General features: G+C 46.5%; 1 protein-coding gene across 2 annotated transcripts in view; it reads right to left on the bottom strand.

Annotated features, from left to right (window-relative positions):
• Positions 1-1,717: 1,717 nt before the first annotated feature.
• Alox5ap (arachidonate 5-lipoxygenase activating protein) overlaps positions 1,718-20,934 on the bottom strand; it is a 25,383-nt gene continuing 6,166 nt past the window's right edge. The window contains exons 2-5 of one of the 2 annotated variants that reach the window (XM_026388387.2): positions 19,834-19,933; positions 11,824-11,894; positions 8,108-8,189; positions 1,718-2,104 (exon numbers count right to left, since the gene is read on the bottom strand). In XM_026388387.2, coding sequence (XP_026244172.2) covers positions 1,942-2,104; positions 8,108-8,189; positions 11,824-11,894; positions 19,834-19,933 — 416 coding nt within the window. In that variant the 3' untranslated portion in view covers positions 1,718-1,941. The remainder of the gene's footprint in view (positions 2,105-8,107; positions 8,190-11,823; positions 11,895-19,833; positions 19,934-20,934) is intronic. The other variant, XM_026388388.2, reaches the window with a different exon arrangement.

The raw sequence follows: 20,934 nt of genomic DNA, 5'->3' as shown, positions 1-20,934 counted from the left end.
CCAGGGTGAGAGTACTGAGAGGTGGGACCTTGAAGGCGTGATAAATGTTGCTGTCAGGAGTGGGCTCACTGTTGAGGGAGTGGGTTTCTTACAAGTTCATCTGTCTCTTGATCTCCCTGGCATGCGCTCTCTTGGGTGCTGCAACAAGAAGGCCCTCACCAAGGGCCAGCCCCCTCAACCTTGGACTTTCCAGCCTTCAGAACTCTAAGAAATCTGTTCTTTATAAGTTACCCAGCCTCTGGTATGCTGTGACAGTAACACAAAACAGACTAAGACAGAGCCTCTCCCTTGAACTGAGAGGTCTTCTTGTCCTGAGGGTTACACAGGAGGCCCAGTGATCCAGACCTCAGACTGCACCTGTTTCCATGTTCCACCAGCCCCACTCCCCCGTGGGCAGCTCAGGGAGAGCTTGCAGGGAGGTTCAGGGCCTTCCTAAGATTGTGGTCATCATGATACTCACTAGGGGACTGAGAGAACCCATCCTATTGCCGGTTGCCTCAACCAACGCTCAAGTTTAACTCCCCTGGCTTTTCTCTGCTGAGAGTCCTGGATGTTCGCACCCTATGTGTTAGTCAGCTTTTCGTTGCTATGACCAAAATACCTGACAAGAATAACTTAGAGCAGGAAGTTTATTTGGCTCGCAGTTTCAGAGGTTTAGTCCAGAGTGGGCCAGCTCCATTGCTCTGGGCCCAAGATGAAGCAGAAGATCATGGGAGATGGATGTGGCTGCTCCCTTCAAGGCTTCAGGAAGCAGAGAGAGAGGGGAAGGGGCTATAGGGAGGAAGAACCCATCCAGAGAAGACCCCCCATGACCCACCTCCTCCTCCAGCCATGCCCCACTGCCTACCATTACCACCCAGTCCATCCGTCCAAGCTAGGATGGACGGATTAGGTCACAGCTCTCACCATCGATTCACTTCACCTTCCATCATCCCTGCCTCAACACAGGGACTTTTAGGGGCACCCCATATCCAAACCCTAACATCCCCCCATCTTCTAGCTGTGCTTAGGATGTCAAGAGGCATCAAGTGTGATGGTGGTTGGATCACTACAAATCTACCCACAGGCTGAGAGTGGTGGCACATGCCTGTAATCCCACCAGCTTGGGAGGCTGAGGAAGGAGGATCACAAGTTCAAGGTCAACCACAGCAATTTAGTGAGACCCTAAGCAACTTGGCAAGACCCTGTCTCTAAACAAAATATAAAAAGAGCTGGGTATGTGGCTCAGTGGTTAAGCACCCCTGGCATCAATCTCCAGTACCAAAAAAAAAAAAAAAAAGAAAAAAAATCTACCCACAATAACGGGAAACGGTTCAATATGCATCTTTTATTAAATACAACCAGCAATTTATGAACTCACCCACCCATTATTGTTTTGTCCAGCCACTATTTGGAGGCACCTGGAATTATCTTAGGCTCTCACGGGGAATTATAACACATTTTAAACTGCATGATACGGTAAGTATTGGGCACGATGCTAGCATAAAAAGATGCCAACCTAATCCATACAGGGTGTTTGTGGTGGCAGGTACTGGATCAATAGAAGACTCTAAGGAGGCCTATCTTTCTATAATCTGGGTAGTGTCTCTTTTATCATCATTATTTATGTTGAAGAAAACAAACTAGGAGTTTCTCTATAAAGATTAATCCCCCATAAATGAGCCATCAGCCTAAAACTTGTCCATGCATTTTATTTCAGGAAAACATGTATCTGGTCACAAGACATCTGAATGACAATCTGGGGGCCACGCTATGGGCAAAGGGCAGAGCTGACTCGAAATTCTTTTCTTCCCGGAAAAGCAAGGTTAACTGAAGCTGCAAAACCCAGATGGCCATTAGATTTACAGCTATGTAGAGGGGAGCAGAATCCTTTAGAGGGCTGAGTTATGAGGCTTCTAGGTATTGATTAAATGAGAGCAGCAGCCCGTATTCAGCAGAGAGTTAGGGGATGAGAAGCAGAGGGGAGATGGTGGTGGTTATGGTCTTTATGTAGTTTTCAAAGTCACTTCCGAAAAAGAGGATGAGGTAATAGTTGAGTATACCGGCCAGGGACATGAGGAGCAGGAACAGGATGATGCGCTTCCCAAATATGTAGCCAGGGGTGCTGAAAAGAAGAGAGGAGAAAAAACTAGAGACACAGCCCAAGTGACACCCATTTCCCAAAAGCATGTCATCGCTTTCAGCCTCGTGGGGTCTGAATTATAGCTCCTTTGGCTCCCCAGTGCTCCCATTTACCCGTTTCCTTTCTACAAAGGGTGGAAGTGTCTTGGATGTTATTAGTCGTTGAACACATTTCAAAGCCAAGGTGAAGGATCCCAGACCTCAGAACCCATCATCATTAGAGCTCAGTGGCGCCGGCTTCTCTGCACTCTCCCCATGTCCTTAATGCCAGCCCCTTGACAGCGGGAGGGTGGCGGTTCCTGCTGGTTGGCAGGCAATCCCACCAAGGATCAGGAACACCATCACCTCATTAAAACCCTCTCTACAGAGGCGCCTCTCCAGGAGGGTCTATAAGACCCATGCTGGGGCTGGTGTATGATGTGTATGATGCAGGACTGTGCTAGAAGTCATGTTTTAAATGAGCCTGCAAAGCCGGTGGAATCTCAAAGGTGCTTCAGCATCTGAGAGTTCCATCTCTTCCCCTGAAGAATGATTCATGTCTGCATTAATGAGAGTTGAGCACCTCCACCACCCACCACCCCGTGGGAAACAGGACCTTACTATTTTGAGTGGAGGAAGAGGGACTTTTTAACACAGTCAAATCTTTCTCTCAAAGGCTCAGAATCCTAAGCTGCTTAGGCAGATCATCAGCTGGGTCAGGAGGCATTTCCCCAGTGAGAGGCGACCACCCAATTGCAGGCAGAGGCTGCCCTGGAGGCCTCTCTCCTGACTGCCGTGTCTGGGCCCATCTGCACGGAGCTAGCATCTCTGCAAAGTCCTGTCAAGTGGACTGTTAGCAAAGACTCTGGCAAGGGGTATCCTCTGGTGATCAGGAACACTCACAGAGACCAGCCACTCGGCTAATGGGTGAGTTAATGCCTCTACAACCTGTTTCTTGCTGGACTCAGGGAAAGAAAGCAGAATTTGGCCACCCCAAAGGTTCCTAGGAAAACTGGGAATTTTCCTACAGCAAAAGTTTGGAAGTCACTCAGCGGTTAAGTGTCCACCTCTTTGTTACTCAGTGTGGTCTGTCAGAAATGGAAAATAGCAGGTCCCTCTTAGACCCAGGGAATCCAAAGCTGCACTTCCACAAACTCCCTGTACAACTCAAGGACCCGTAAGGATTTGAAAAGCACCGCTGGCCCGTGCCACCCCTGCTCCTGGCCAGCTTTGTTCTTGTCTCCTTAGGTGCCTGTTCCCAGTCCTGCTCAGGAAGTGGGGGCATCCGACTCCTTACCAGGGAGCAAAACTGGTCCCAAATGAAAGTATTATAGCCGAATTGTGTCACCATTAAATTGAGTCACCAATAAATGTCAAGACTGAAGTCTTAACCCCCCAGTACCTCAGAATCTGACTCTGTTTGGTGGCAGGGTCTTTCTTTACTAATATTTTAATTGAAAAATAATAATTGTGTCTACTTGTGGGGTGCGATGTGATGTTTTGCTCTATGTATACCTGGTAGAAAGATCTACTCAAGCTAATTAACATATCCGCCACCTCACCAACTTTCCGTGTGTGTGTGTGTGTGTGTGTGTGTGTGGTGAGGTTGTTAAGAATCTATTCTTAGCAATTTTGAAATACACAATACATTATTATTAACTGTCATCACTGTACAATACAACAGATGAGTCAAAACTTCTTCCTCCAGTCTAACTGAAACTTCGTACCCTTTGATCAGCAACTCGCCTTTCCCCAGCCCTCCCAGTGATAGCATCTGTAAAGAGGCAGTGAGATAGAATGAGGTCGTACGGGTGAGCCCTAATCTGTGCAGACTGCTGTACCTACAAGAAGAGGAGAGTAGCACACAGACAGGTACGAAAGGAAAAAGATGCACACCAGGAGAGAAGATGGCCATCTACAAGCCAGGGAGAGGGGCTTTAGAGAAAGCAAAGCTGCCCGCACCTTGACCTTGCACTTCCGTCCTCTAGGATGGTGAGACAGTACATTTCTGTTATTTAAGCCACCTGGTCTGCAGTGTTTTGTTATGGTAGCTCCAGGGAACCAAGACAGGGAGTCACCTGCTAGCGCTGGTAAAGGAAGGAGAAGAAAATAAAAGGAGTCCACGCAAGGGATATTTTTAACTAGAGAATAAAGGGTTCTGAGAAATTAAATTGTGACAAGTCAAATACTGTCCTGACTCTGATCTATCTAGCACAGGAATGAGGCTACCATATGCTCATTCCAGAAGCAAGAAAAAGTGATTTGCTGACTCATTTTGTGCTTGAGCTAAAAACGCAGTGAAAGGTAAAATAGTGGTGTTCTTGACCTTAGGTAAAATTTGTTCAAAGTTCTCAAGACACGAGCTCCTGTGGGAGCCAGGATCAGGGCACTATCACTAGTCCCAGGCAGAGTGTGGAAGGCAACCACTCAGTCCAGGGCTCCATCACCTTCAGAGCTCAATGGAAGAGGGGCCCAGTCCTAGGAGGTGGGCACGGCCTGCAGAGGTGGGAGCTTAGGCAGACCACCCAAGGAAGCCTAAAATGACCCAGGGGGCAGAAGTGGCTGCTGGGAGTCTAGATAGTGCCCACACCGCCAGCCCTTGAAGAACCCAGATCTCTCTTTCATTGTTTCTAAAAGTTGATACATAATTCTCTCTAAATGTATGGAGAAGGTGAGAATTAAATTATTAAGCATCTGTTGGAGTCAGGTGTTTTATATCCTTGTCATTTAATTCTCACAACCACTCTGAAAATGTGTTGTTAATCTATTTTCCTACTGGTGAAACCAAGAGCAGAGAAGTTGAGTGATTTGCCTCAGATCACACAGCCAGGAAAAGGTGGAGTAGGGACTGAAACCTGCCTGTCTGAGGCTGCAGTCCTGCTTTTTGTACCATAGTGACTTCCTGGAGACTCCTTTAGACTTTGGAGGCTGGGATTTGGTTTTAGTTTTGAAACAAATCAGCCCACCTCGAGCAGCATGAAGCTTGCATGGAAATATAAAAGAGGTATTATGCTAAACAATTTCCATCTGGACTGTGCTGGCAATCTCTAGGATAAGGTGGGAGATACATGGCAGGGTGTCCTACCTACCCACTGGACCAAGAATGAGACCAGAACTCTACAGTGGACAGGGCCAAAGCAAGTACTGGAAAGGAGCAAGAGAAGACCTGGAGCCCAAGAAAGAAATTCTTGAGGAAGATTCTCATGAGCTGGATCCTCCCAGATTGGTGAGGCCAACGGCAAAGGAGTTCTCAAGAGCACCAGGGCATAATGTGTCTGTAGAGTCAAACACAGCCCACAGGACAGATGGGGACTTTGGTGGAAGTGGGTCCTAAACTGAAGAGGATATTAGCAATTAATTTCTAGAGAGTAGAATTGAAAATCCTCTTGGACTTAACCATAGAGACCCTTGGTCATGTGTCTACCTCAGGCTATATTTTGGTCTAGAGTAGGACTACACCTTTCTTCTAGTATCTATCACTTCTATTGATGACTGCTGCTCAGAACTGAGTTAAGGATTCTGGAACCAGGTTTGGTCTCAGCAAGAAAGAGCCCTAGGGTGGGAAAGTAAATTAGTATAGCCATTAGGGAAAAAATAGAAATAGAACTACCAGATGACCCAGAAATCCCACTATTGGGTATGTATGACACTGTTATGACACAGACACCTCTGTATTCATGTTTATTGCAGCACTATTCATAACTACCAGGATATGGAATCAACCTAAGGATCCATCAATACATGAATGGACAAAGGGAAGCGGGTATGTGTGCACTAGAGTATTATTCAGCCACAAAAAAGAATGAAATTTTTTTCATTTGCAGCCACATAAATGGAACTGGAGAGCACGATGCTAAGTAAAATACAGGCACAGAAAGATGATTATCACATGTTCACACTTTCATGTGGAAGTTAAAACAACCTCAAAGAAGTAGAGAATAGAATAGCAGTTACCAGATCCTGGGAAGAATTTGGGAGAGATGGGGTAGAGAGAGGATATTTAGTAGGTACAGAAGAACCATTGGAAAGGAGGAATAGTCATAATATTCTATCACACAGGAGGATAGTTATGGCTGACAAGAATTAATTAAACCTCTCAAAGTAGCTAGTAAGAGAGGATTTTGAATGTTTCCCAAACAAAGAAATGATGAATATTTGAGGTGATGGATATGCCAATTACCCAATGATCATTACACTTTGTGTACATGTATTAAAAATCACATTGTACTCTATAAATATGTACAATGAATATGCATCCATTTAAAATAAAAATATTTTTAAAAGAAGGGTGTTGAGGAAATAAAAGAAGGAAGGAAGGAAGGGAGTAAGAGAGGAGAGATGAAATAGCTCATGCCTGTAATTCCTGAGACTTGGGAGGCTGAGGCAGGAGGACTGCAAGTTCAAAGCCAACCTCAGCAACTTAGTAAGGCTGTAAGCAATTTAGTCTCAATATTAAAAAAAGATTAAGGACTGTGGATATATGTAGCTCAGTGGTAAAGTGCCCCTGGGTTCAATCCTCAGCACAAAGAAAGAAAGAACACTATCACACATCAATAATGCCCACCATGGCTACAGGGGAGGTGAAGGGGGCTTAGAACATGCACCCACTGGGAGGGCATTAAAATGGGATTATTTTACCACCATCTGATGAGAGACACCCCAGGGAGACTTAAGGGGTGGGGACATTTGTATACCCATGAAATCCAGAGAAACCAAGTATTTTTAAGATTGACTGTGATTCCATATCCTATCATTTATCTTCACCAATATCTATACATGGGCTAAGGGTGATCAGTGAACACCACCTTCAAAATGAAAAGGACCTGGGGGTAGCTGAACAGATGTCATGCCTCACAGATTGCCCCAGAATTAAAGCAGCCATCGTATTTCAATCAAGTAGTGTCAGAAGATCAGTAACTGAAGGGGTGGGGGGACCGGGCTGCATAGGGAACCAGCCCAAGAGAGGGGAGCCCTTCACGTCCTTGCTGGACAGCCTGCCCCCCTCCACTGGTAACAGCAGGTAACCATCTGGGGAAAGGCCTGATAGATGCCTTTGAGGGTGAAAGACAGTGTTGATAAGAAAAAGAGGGGTAGTGGAGCTGGGGTTGAGAGGAGGAAAGAGAACACCTCCCCACAGCGGGGAGAGTGGGGGAGAAGGGCCACAGGAACGGTGGACATGTCCTCCTGGCTACAGCCCAGCTCACCTGTCAACTCCCTCAAGCTGTGAAGCTTCCCAGGTGCCCCTCCCCCTATGACGCACTTTCAGCTGCCAAAGTCCCCAGATGTCACTCTGCTGTCACCACCAAATGATGCCTATCTAAAGGGACAGCCCACAAACCAACCACTAGAGAAGGGTGCTATTGTAACAGGCAGGAAGTAAAGTAGACGAGGACAACGGGGAGGACTGGGAGTGGTACAGTGGGTGGCAGGTCTGGGGAACCTCCAGACCTCCAGGAACGCCTGCCTCTAAGAACTGGTGTCAAACTGTGACCCAAAATGCCTTGTCGTCACTATCAGGGCTTATTGTATCCAGGTTTCCCCATCTGGGTGACCTGGAAGTAGAGGGCTGCTTTGGGGGCTTCCTTTCTGGAAGCTTCTGTAAATAATGCAATGGTGCCTCTATCCACAATCTCCTTGCTGGGATTCTCTGCATCTTATGTTCTTAGCATCTTTTGTGCTGGTCTCCAAAAGATCTGGGGAACTTACCCTAAGGGGAAAACTTTAGATCTCATTTCTCTAGACCAGCAATGAACTGTTTCACACAAAGGAGACCTGGAAAGCCAGACAGAAAAATTCATCCCAGTCCCAGACCAGAAGGGTGGGAAAGCACCCTGGGTCAATGCCACACCAGGCAGAGGAATGTTCAATGGGGAAACCAGATGAGTCTGTGCCTTCACAGCCCTCAAAATGCAGGGAGACCCAGATGGGAGATCTTAGTCACTGCTCAAAAGGCACGTCTGAAAAGCATGAATCCCTTCATGGTTCTTCAACAGTCCCAGTGACCTACCTCTGAGTCCTCTCCCCCAGGTAGCCGACAAAGTACTTCTGCCTCACGAACAGGTACATTAGTCCAGCGAAGGAGGCAGGAACTGAGTGGAGAAGGGGAGACACCTGCGTCAGTTTCACCGTCACCCAAACACACATAGCAATACAGACATCACTGGCAACTCTGGTCACAATGTCCAGTGGAGGCCACAAGTTCCAGTGGTGGAGGCTGGTATGGACTTCAGGCTGGGAGAAACTTGAGAATTTGAACAACAGCAGTATCCCCTCACACCAGTCCCCACGGGGTCTGTGTGGATTCCTACAGAATGTTTGCCTGTCCACCACTGGATGTGATCCCTTTGGACATCACTGGGATCAACATGCCTACTTCTAGATGTGGAAAATTGGACCCGGGTGGTCAAAGGGGCTTGTGTAAGGCTGGCAGCTGGTAAAGAGAGAGGGGAAGGACTTGATCCCCAAGCCCAGATCTGAGGTTGCTTCTCTTGAAAGTACATCTTTCCAACCCCCAACCCCCAACCGGAGTTCCCAGAAGCACAATGCTTAACCTCTCCTGGACAATTGCTCCTGATGATCTCTAGGAAAGGAGATTCCAGCCCCTTGGGAAACAGTCACAAGCAGCACCCCAATAACCCCACGGAGTGCTGAACTTGGGGTGGGGAGCTGGAAACCCAGCTCCACTAGGACTAATGTTATCGGGTACACGCGCTGAACTTGTTCTACATGTGGACCAAAAGCTGATTACAGCTTTCCCACCTCTGGGGAATTAATGCGAAAGTGAAATGGGGCCATTGATATAAAAATGATTTGGAAATCTAAGCACTATTCAAATGACAAATTAACTGCCATCGATGAGCACTTTTTACATGCCAAGCATCTCCAGGCATTCTGGAAACTTGGATTCCAACCCTCCCAGCCACCTGCTGGTAAGAAGCACTTCATTGTCACCATACAACAGAAGAGGAAATTTAGGTTCAGACCAAAAGATCTGTGAGGACAGCTGCCTTTTGCTAGATCACTCTGTGCCTGGAATAGTGACTGGCACATATAATACGCATTCAAAATATATTTTTCAAATGAATGGGGAAAAAAAGTCAGGCAAGTAATCTCAGAGGTGGAATTTCAAATCAGGTCCTCTAATTTCAAACATCACCACCAGCTGCACCACTGATAATAACATCTACTATAGCTGGATACAGTGATGCACACCTGTAATCCCAGCCACTGGGGAAGCTGAGCAAGTGGATCACAAGTTTAAGGCCAGCCTCAGCAACGTAGCGAGACCCTGTCTCAGAATTCTAAAAAGTGCTGAGGATGTCACTCAGTGATAAAGTGCCCCTAGGTTCTATCCTTACTACAAAAAATAATAAATAATAATAACATTTACTGAATTTCCATTGTTAAAGTGAACCACACAAAAGTGCCATTTGTGGATCATAAAAAGTCAGGTATGGGAAGGTTTTATTATTTTTTTTCAGTTTTTTTAGTTGTAGATGGACACAATACTCCTACCTATCTATTTATTTTTCTATGGTGCTGAGGATCAAATCCAGTGCGTCACACATGCCAGGCAAATGCTCCACCATTGAGCCACAACCCCAGCCCCGATATAGGCAGTTATATAATGCTCAATCTGGCACATGCCAAGCACTGTGTCAGGGGCCTTATGCAAATCATCTCCTTTCCTCATCACAGGAATGCAACAGGTGGACCATGGTCCTGTTTGACAATGAGGAGTCTGAGGCATAGAGAAGCAGAGTTCCAGCCTGGGTCACACACCGGCAGTGAACATCCTTGGATTTGCTTCCAATCTGTCACTCCCCAACACCCAATTCTTTCCACCGCTCTACCTGCCTTACAAAACATAATTGTTATGTTTTGTAAGACAGATAATAAAATTGGAACACAAAAGAACTGTTATTCTCTGGAAGTCAGGAGATTGCCACCATCCCTGATTTGCTTTGGACCAAGTTTTCCCACCTGGATGGCTGGGTTCTCATTTATTGACCCATTTCCCTTTCGATGGGAACTCAGTTGAACATGAGAATAGAAATCAGGAGTGGAAAGGCTCGGTACCCATTGCCCTGCCCCAGGGAATGGCGCGTGGGAACCTGAACCACACAAAGGTGACAAATCTGGGATCTAAAATTCTGAGGTTTCAGCAAGCCACTCGTCCCTCTGGGGCTTGGACTCCTGCTCTGGAAAGTGAGGGGTTTGGATTAGAATAATCTCTAGGGTTTTTTCCAGCTAAAAAATTCCGCACTGTACTATATTCATAAGAAATGACAATTATCCACCAGGGATGACTGATGGTTTCTAGTCCTGGAAATGCCAATGTTTGTTTTGACAGGAGATGCATATTTCCAGGCTCTGAAAAGCCTTCAAACTCCCTTTGTGTTTACCTAGCTAGCACTCCTGTAGATTCATCTCCATCAAGTATCATTTAGGACATAAAAGGAATCGTAACTCCTAGTATAAGCGGAGTTTGACTTGATTTTTCAGGTAATGCCAGACATGTTTCTTACTTCACTCAGATAGAAAATAAAACATATGTGTTGAGCTCACTGGCGGCCTTCCAGGCCCAGGGGGTACACAGGGTCCCTTAAGTGGCTTCCACTGTCGATGCCGCCCCTCCATCCGGCCTGGCGTGTCTCACTCTTGTCAATAATGCATCTCTTCACCTACTTTTCTGTGTCCATCTTGACAATCAGTAATGAGCTTCACCACCACCCCTGTTTTATTCATCCCTATATATTCAGGGGGTATAGTGTAAATTCAGTGTGTACTTATTATATAAATAAAAAAAAAGTAAGAAGATACTTGTGAATTTAGAACTGAAAAACCTGAGCTCTGATTCTCTCTGTGTGGCTCTTTAGTTGAGAAACCCCAAACAAGTGACTTATCTCCTGCGCCAAAGGGTTTGCAAAGGTAATAGGGGTAAAAAAAAAAATATATATATATATATATTAAAAAATATATATATATACTTTATAAATTGTGGAGAGTGTGATAAGAATTAAATAGTTCCCTAGAGGATTGCTTGTGGCCTTTCTGCATAGGCCCTGCTGAGCCACAAAAGCCAACCTCCTTCACACCCAGCTACCACCAGACATATGCCAGTCATTTTGGTCAAATCTATCTGGTGCTAAAATTCCAAAGAGGAACCCCCCCCCCAAAAAAAAAAAAAAGACTGGTTTCCAATTTAACTTTAAATCCATTCTGGGAGTTGATCTGTTCTCCCAACTTGCTGAAGTCAAGACTGTGGGATGCTGATAACCCAAGGTAGGCTGAGGTCCTGGAATCCAGCCCAGGGCTCTGTGGACACATGCCCAGAGGAGGGCCACTATGCAGGGAGCTTATTAGCAGAAGAGCCAAGTAACAGCAGTCCCAGAATAGATCCCTCCGGCGCTCTCATTTATAATGCCCTTGTATCTGAGCTAACGCTGTTTAAGGATTCTGAGTCACATTTAGCCTTAAACCACCCTTGTCAGCGCTGCTGCTCTCAAGCAGCCGCCAGGGAGCTAGTATTAGCAATGCATTATCACACGCGCTGCGCAGGCGCAGAGGGAGCCTGGAACAGAACCTCCCAAGGGCTCTCGCCTCTGCAGAGCTTGGAGGGTCGGAGCTGGAGGTCAGGCAAAATCTTTTCATCAAAACGGCCGCCCTTTGAACCTCTGAGAGATGCACATTATAGAAAGAGAACACACAAAGGGAAGTTACCTTGGCTGCAAAGTAGCCCTGCACTCCAGAGCACCACCAGGAAAGTGGGGTAGGCGTCTACACAGTTCTGGCTGTGGAATAAACAAGGAGGAAAGAAATCAGGAAACGCGTTACTGCGATGCGGTCTGAAAATCACCTGAAACCTCAAGCTAATCATCACCACCATGCAAGAGCGCAAACGCCCCTGGTTCCACTTACATCTACCCAACAAGACGTGGCAGCCAACCACCACGCCAGCCACGGACCACGGGGTGAAGCCAACACATGTTCAGAATCCATTAACTCCCTTCCTACAGCGAAGCCGATCTGAGATCTGGTTTCTTGATGTATTCGCTTTGGCAGGGTTCCTGTTCCATGTGCTTCTTGGAATTGAAAAGTGAACAAAGCAGACGGCAGGGTGTGGTCATGAGCAGGTGGGGGTGTCAGGAGAGGAAAGCCCACCTGAGCTGACCTCCATGTCAGACTCACAGATCAGCCCCTGTCTGCAGCCCAGGCTGAGCAGGAAAGGTGATTTCCAAGCTGTAAAGAAACCAGGTTCCCATCACAAGAGCCGATGCAAAAAAAAGCTAGCTTGCTAATGGCATGGCTGTGTGCTGGGCATAATCCTCGCTGCCCTGGAGTGGAGGACATCACTGTACACCAGGCACAGAGCTGATGTTTCATGGCCTTCACCTCCTTTAAACCCACCATACGCCTGTGAATACACAGGACAGCTGCATGAGTTTCCTCTGGCTGCTGTAACAAGTGGCCACAAACTTGGTGGCTTAAACAAGGCAAAGTCATTTTTTCTCAGGTCTGGAGGTCACAAGTCTGAAATGGATCTCCCTGGAATACAGGCAAGGGTTCAGCAGGGCTGTGTTCTCTCTGGAGCTCAAGAGAAGGGTCCGTTTTCTTGCCTTTCAAGATACCTGGCATCCCCCCGCTCAGCGCTCCTTCCAACCTCAAAGCCAGTGACGGCTGCTGGAGTCTTCCTGATGTTTTCTGGGGAGGTACACAGAGCCAGACAGGGTTTTGTGGGTTTTTTTTTTTTTTCTTTTTTTAATCATATGGTTGTTCTTTTCAGTGCTAGGGATCAACCCCAGGGCTTGGAGCAAGCCAGACAAAGCATTCTATCCCTGAGCTACAACCCCCAGTCCAAGCCTTTCTGATAGAAATCACTTCTTCCTTCCCCATTTTAAAGGACCCTTGTGATGACATTGAGTCCTATTTAGATATTCAAAACAATCTCTTTATTTCAAGTTCAAGTGGTTGGCATGAAACTACATACTCACAGGTTCCTGGGATTAGATCATGGACATTTTTCAGCCTGCCTCTACTATCCTCATGTTTCAGATGAAAAACTGAGGCTCTTAGCCCAGGGTCTCGCAGCCTGGGGGCAGGGGGCAAAGCCAGGATTCACACCTAGTCATTCTGTCTCCAAAGCCAGGCCTGTTAACAACTGGACTATACTAAATTAAATAGGAGGTATCCTTGTGAGGAGTCTGCAGCCTAGACCAGGACAAGAGCTAAGCAGTAAAAATGGGAAAACAACAAAGCAAGACATGAGAGGCCCAAACAGGGAAGGGCGATGTGGTGCAATGGAAGGGCACTCGACTAGGACAGTCCTCCTCCTAACATAAACCAGCTATTCACCCCTGGCAAAGCAATCCGTCTAGACTTAGTCTCCTTATCTGTAAAACTAAGAGACAAAAAATCTAAGAGACTCCACTGACATTCTGGAGTCAAAGTCCCTGAACCAGCAGTATTGACATAGCCCAAAAGCTTGTTGGAAATACAAATTTTTGTGCCCACCTCAGACCCACAGAATTTAAAACTCAGAGGAAGGGACTCCGCCACCTGTTTTAACAAGCCTTCTAGGTGATTCTGATTCTGATGCGTGCTGAAGTTTGGGAACCATGAGTGAGTGGAAGGCAAAATATATAGGCACAAGCAAAGGTATAGTTTCTAAACCACTGTTCTAACTGCTAAGGTCCTGCACCTCAGTGGTCCATGAGAACTCTGGGTCTAAGGTTAGAATATGGGGAGCGTCCTCCAAAGGCCCATATGTGTCAGCTTTTCATCACTGTGACCAAGATACCGAATAAGTATAATTCAGAGGAGGAAAAGTTTATTCTGGGCTCATGGTTTTCAGAGGTCTCAGTCTATGGTCAGCTGACTTTGTGGCTCTGGGCCCAAGGTGAGGCAGGACATCATGGTGGAAGGGCATGGCTGAGAAGCACTGCTATGCTCATGAGAACCAGGAAGCAGAGAAAGCAAGTGAGGTGCCAGGGCAAAATGTAAACCCCCAAATGCATGCCCTTGGCAACCTACTTCCTCCAGCCACACCCTACCAGCTTATAGTTAGCACCTGGTACAGTGGTCAATCCACTCTGGGCTGGGGTTGTGGCTCAGTGGTAGACTGCTCACCTAGCAGGCATGGGGCACTGGGTTCGATCATCAGCACCACATAAAAATAAAAATAAAGATATTGTGTCCACCTAAAATTAAAAAATAAATATTAAAAAAAAGAGTCTTTTCTAGACAAGTCAGTAAATGTGATAGGTGAGAAATCTATGTATCCTGTCCTGGGAGACATTCACAATCAAAGCTAGGCACAGGGCAAGAAGAGGAGGCCCCTGCTGGCTTTGCTAGCTGCTCTGGACCCTAGAACTTTCATGAATCTAGTGAACCAGTTACCCCAGAAGGCAGGAGGCCCTTGCAAATCGTCATTGGGGGATGACATACTCAGCAAATAAATAGGCCCAACATTACAAATGCAGCAGCCATTGAGTACCAACCTCACGTCTATTCTTACACATTTTTAGAGGCACAAAAATTACAGCCTCAGGACTGAGAAAATGTGATTCATTTCCAAGCTCAAGAAAACGAGAAGGAAAAAAATTTCCTTTTTCAGTTGGTTGAAAAATGCTATGTCTGACGGGAAATAATATCTGATGGACTTATAGTTAAAAAAATATATACTAATACCAAAAATTTCCCCTGCTTATTTCTCATTCCCATGTCTCTTGGGGGTTTTGTTTTGGTTTTAAGTAGTTTTGTCTGTTAATGACAAAAGAAAAAGAAATCTTTAATTGTCCAGGAATCTTCTGATTAGAGAGAACTGGTCAGTGGTTCAACGTTGGATCAATCCTTCAATTGTTCCTGCCAATATTTTATATTACCTTGGTTCCTAATAAAAACATAGTCGGTCTGGAATTGAATGAAGCTCTCTGAACTGTCAGAGAATGGTCTCTTTCTCGGGATTTCCAGGATATTCTCAGATCTTGCCTCTTGCTCTAGCTCAAAACAGTCCCTCTCCTCATTCAGAATTTCCAGTCCACCTTCCATCCAAAGCTCAAGCACATATACCCCTTTGTGAGAGGGGGCTGCTGCCAGGCTGAGCTCAAGGACCCTTGGTCACCTTGCCGCGGAGTCTCATGGCTACTTGCGAGGATCACAGGACCTGGATCCAATTTCAGAGCTGCCGCTTACTGGATGTGTGGATGCGGGTGCATTTCCTAGTCTCATGGAGCCTCAATTTGTTCATATAAGGGGTGAAGGAAGACATTAGTCATTATCCCCCCAAACAGTTGAGAATAAAATGAGATAAAGCTCTGCACGCTCACAGGAAATGTTCAGTAAGTGGTGGCTATTACCGCTCCAGCGTCTTCCTTCTTCACCCAGTGGGAATGTCTTTTCCTACTGACACATGATTATTATTCTGGATTTCTTTTGAGGAGTTTTGTGCCATTTCGTTCTGCAAAACAGAACGGACAAACCCATTTTGATATCCATTTTTAGATATCTAAATAGGAGCTTCTGGGCAGCTCTGGCAATAATTCACTGAGCTACGTTCAATTTGGCACCCTGCACTCTCGCTGCTTCTACAGAAAAAAGGACTTGTGCTATTTTCCCTTTATTTTTCTCCACCTCTGGGAATATAATAGATAAAAAACTTTAATGTTTCACTAGTTGGCTTGGGTTGATTTAAAATAAGGAAAGATGCATACGCCTGTAATCCCAGGGGCTCAGGAGGCTGAGGCAGGAGGATTGCGAGTTCAAAACTAGCCTCTTCAAAAACGAGACACTAAGCAACTCAGTGAGATCCTGTCTCTAAATAAATACAAAATAAGGCTGGGGATGTGACTCAGTGGTCGAGTGCCCCTGGCTTCAATCTCCGGTACCAAATAAATCAATAAAATCATGAAAAGGAGTTAATAATAATACCAATACCAATCAATGGGATTATTATAAATGTATCACCTTCAAATAATTGTTCTAATTTTCACTACTTAAAAATGAGTCTACAGTAGATGCCAAGAGATGGACAAAATAAGGGATATTAGGGTGGCACTTCCCAAAATGATCTGCAAAAAATATCTGGGAGAGGAGGTAGGATTTATGGAGAACCAAGAATTAAAGTACTGCTTGGTATATTATGGGTTCTCAAAAGTCTGGTGTTCTGATTTAGATGTGAGGTGTCCCTCCGAAAGCTCACATGTGAGACAATGCAAGAAGGTTCAGAGGAGAAATGACTGGGTTGTGAGAGTCTTAATCCAGTCAGTGAATTAATCCCCTGACAGGGATTAACTGGGTGGTAACTGAAGTGGTGGGGTGTGGCTGGAGGAGGTGGGAATTGGGCATGGCTTTGGAGTATATATTTGCAAGTGAAGACTCTCTCTTTCTGCTTCCTGATACTCACATGAGCTGGTTCCCTCTGCCATGCTCTTTCTCCATAATGTTCTGCCTCACCTGAGAATGAAGCCAGCCTCCTGTAGTCTAAGATCACTGACACCATGAGCCCTCAAATTAAACTTTTCCTCCTCTACAATGGTGCTGGTCGGGTGTTTCAGTCACGGTGGTGGAAAAGCTGATGAAAACATCTGCCTATGAAGAACTTTTCCCTGCAACACATGTTAATGACTTATGAACTTGGAATCCATAGAACACATTTCAGGAAATTACACGTCTCCAAAGACCCATCCCCTGCACTCACCTCAACTCACCTCAGTCACAGGAAGAAACTCTAGATTTTGTTTAGCTAACTAGGATTTGTCTCCAAAAACCAAAACTTGACCAAGGCTGTACTAGCTGTGCTCATCCTCTGGGAACAGCGCATAGAACTACGTTTGGACTGTGTGAACAGAGAGTCAAGGTTCACCTCCTTTTAGTTCTGAAACCCTGACTCAGCACTGCCCTAGTGGGAGATGGGTGGTGAGATAGGTCTGTGCTCATACACTACGCCGTCTGGGATGTCTGTGAATGCACCAACTCAGAATATTGAGCAATCCCTATCTGTCAACAGTCATATTTAATGCTGAAAAACATGCATCAGTTTTTCAATCCACCAGTATCATTTATCCTTTATGCTATTTCCCCCTCATAGCCAGGGCCTCTAAACATTTATGATTCTGGACCCCAACAACCAAAAGTTCTGATCATACAACCCTATGATAAGTACATTTATGTATAAATTATGTATGGCACAGGTGCCACTGTCAATCTGTGTATTCAAAATGGGTAAAGTTTCATTTCTTATGTTTTAGATAGCAAGGTTAAATTAAATCTTCCTGCACCCCCATGGATCATCTTGCACCCCATTTTGGTGCTTTCAGAAACACCCCCCACACACACACCAAATGCAATTGCTAGGAATGACTTTCTATTAGAATCACATATAATCTCCTTCCCAGGAGACTCAAGTGCAGGCCAACAGTAGGGGTACCTCTAGTTAGTACTTGAACCTGCTGCATGGATCTCTGGCCCCTTCTTACGATCCACACAGGCACACATGTACTGCTGTCAGGCCAGGGAGGAAGTGGTCGTTGTAGAAGAACCACAGCTATGTCTGAGCAACCTTTATCTTACAGAAAGTTCTCTTCCCCACCCCCTGACTTCCTACCTCTCCCTCTCCACATGATCTCTCCTCTCCCCTCGTTCGTTCTTCTTCCCCTCTCATGGAGGCTAACTGGTAAAAACACAGGGGTTTTGAGAACTGGGCTGCAGCACCCACATGGGGAGGATCCCAAGCAGCAGCAATTACCCACCACCGTCCTCTTGCACCTTCTTCCCCCTGGAACCTACGTGATTGCAGAACTTCCAAACCACGTTCTCCAGCAACACAGTACAACCCAGCCAAACTGCACTTCTGCAATTTGGAGACTGACAACCAACAAGTCCAGGTGTAAGCTACACTGGCGTCTTCAAAACAGAGCTATTTCACTCCTAGGTGGGGTAGGGTGAGGGGCAGACACAAGATGGCCCCATCCGCTCCATTTCTTGTGCATGGCCAGCAAAATGGAAACTTAACTTCTAAGAAGGTCCGGTGAGATTCCACCATAACTTCTCCCAAATGGAGGAGCTAAATACTCCAGTGAACTTCGTGTACCTGGCAGGAATGTAGTCTTCTGGACACAAGGAAGCTGCTCTTTCCACACTGGTGGAAAGAATTCTTGGAATCCGAGGTGTTTGGAGCCCATCCCTGATCAGAGGCCTTCTTTGTGCCTCTTGTGCATGATGTTCTGAGCGCTGACTCGCCACACCCCCCCCCACAGTAAGTGGGCCGAAAGACTGATGGGACTGATGGCAGCTGTGTATTCTCCCCACCCTCCCTCAAATGGGTCTATCATGTCTTTTAAATGACATCCGTAATCTTAAATTGCTTCTGAGAATTCATGCACCCAAGGTCCAGATGCTAAAGTAGAAATCCCCTTGTGGGTACTTCAGCAAAGGATTTCCTTGAGATCACCGTCGGAGTGGCCCTGGTCATGCTTGCTATGAAGTGGGACGGAGAGGGAGAGGTCCAGGGGTACACTACAGAGTCAGTGTAAGTACTCCAGAGTGACCCCAAAGGTCAAGGGCCAGAGAGGGTGAAGGCCAAAAATCAGCCCAAGACCACCCTGCCAATATATCTAGGAGTGGTCCGGAAGGTATACAACTATCCAGAAGTTAAGGGAAAAGTGAAGCCAATGATGAAAAACTTGCCAAGAGGAAGACTCCCCTAGTCCTTCCCCCATGGCCATGCCTCACGGGAAGAATAAACAAATCTACATGACATAGAGGACTCAAGTCCTGAGGACAGTGAAGCAGTACCCTCCAAACCCCATGGAGTCACTTTAACCCACAGAAAGCTGACCCTGCCCCTGAGTGGGACCCTCCCTCCGGCCGCTCCCACAGAGCCTGCAGGGAGCCCAGGGCCTCCTGCCCCTTCCCTGGGAATCTGTGTTCCTGAATTTGCCTGGGCTACCATTGTCGCTCTAGACATACTGTATTCCGTGCTGTGACTCCCCTTTGGAAGGAGCTCTGGGGACATGGAAGTCACCTCTGGGCTGGAACTGAAGGCCAGCTCTCTAGTTAGCTCCCCAGCATGGAGCCTTCCCTTCTGACAGGCCTCTCATGGGAAGCCTGGAGAGGCAGGCCAGGACACCCCGCTGATCCTCTATTTAAATACACTCCCCATGAAGGTAAAGCCATCTGTGAATCACTAACTGTCCTTTGGGATTTGCATCCCAAATAGAGCACACCCCTCTTCCTTTAGCTGTTCTCCTGTTTTCAAACAGCTGTTTTATTCATAAGGAAAGACAGAGAGAGGGGGTCACACAACTGCATATGCCCCATTCTTTCTGTCCTTGTGCTGGTGGCTCAAAGGGATCCAGAGTCATGAAACTTACTGGCGTCACCTCCAGACTGTCACCCGGGACAGCCAGGGAGGTAAGTGGAGGCTGCTGCCCGTGTGCATGGCCTGTTGCTCTGGAGCTGGCTGATGAGTCAAGGCTGGTTTTGACCATGGCGCCTCCAACCAGCCCACAGGAAATTGGCCAACTCCCCTGACCGAGGGACTGCCACAGATGCTTCTGGAGCTGCCGAGATCACACCTCCCCCAGCTCCTCCTGTCCCCACTTCCTTTCTTCTGACACTAGCCCAGGTTGGCCCAGGCAGATATGTGGTCTTGAGGGTGGTCTTCACTCCCTTAAGGAAGCCCCCAGGCCCACATCCTCACTGTAGGTCAGCAGCATCAGGGTTTAGACTCACTTGGCAGTGTAGACCCGCTCAAAGGCGAGGGTTCCCGTCCTCTGGAAGCTCCGCCCATTCTGCATCTTGCTTTCATGCTCCACCTTGTGGGCAAAGAATCCTGCCAGAGGGAAAGGTGTGGATTGGGTTCACATTGGTCATGTTCAGGAATATGTTATTTCACTGTTTTACTAGAACATCAAAGCGCTTCTTTGACTCGATCTCCAAATAGCCCTAAATGTCCTTCATCAAATGTCATTGCAAAAAGTGTGTTCAGCAGCTGATCTCTCCTGCTGATGACTGCATTTGGTTTGGAGGATGTGATAGCGAGCAAGACACAGACCCGCTGTAGGGCTGTTAACGTTCAAAAGAAATAGACAAAGGAGAAATAAAACTAAAGAGTGATTCATGTCAAAATGAGATTGAGTGGGTACACAGCCTTATCAAACATCATCAAAGGAGGCAGCTTTGAGTCACAGAAGGATTCCTAAAAGCATTAACACCTAAGATGAAATATGAAGAACAAGTAGGAATTAACCAAGCAGATAGAGGGAGCAGGGAATGAGAGATGATCACTCTACTCCAGCAGAATAGCACATGCAAAGGTCCAGAGGCAAGCACTGTCTGTGGTCCCATATGTTCAGCTTAAGATAGGGGAGGGAAGAGGGCTGGGGAGCAGGACAGCGAATTGTTCTTCCACTGACGTAAATCCATTATCATTTCTCATGAGCCAGACATTTGCATCCAAGAACAAAGCAGACGAACAGCCTCGGTGTAGAGAGCTTATTCTTTGGCAAGGACACTGGAGGAGGAGACAGATACATACACACTGAACAAGGTGCACAAACTAAAACTATACAGTGCACTGAGCTACGGACAGAAGAGGAAGAAGAACCTGCTAAAGGGCCATCGAGGGGCCCAATAGGATGCAGAGAGTGAGGCTCAATGAGAAAGAGAGACTGAGCCAGGGCTTGACAAGGCGATCATCAACAAGTGTCCTGCAGCCTTGGCCTTGACAGAGCTGTAGGAAAAGACTTGGAACCTAGCTCCCTTTGACAGCAACAGGAGTTACGGAGTGCAGGAATGGTGTGATCAGAAAGCCAAGTGTGGAAGGTTCTTTTT

This window comes from Urocitellus parryii, chromosome 2 (genome assembly GCF_045843805.1).
Source record: "Urocitellus parryii isolate mUroPar1 chromosome 2, mUroPar1.hap1, whole genome shotgun sequence".
Lineage (NCBI taxonomy): Eukaryota > Metazoa > Chordata > Mammalia > Rodentia > Sciuridae > Urocitellus > Urocitellus parryii.
This window is presented reverse-complemented; position numbering and strand designations above follow the sequence as displayed.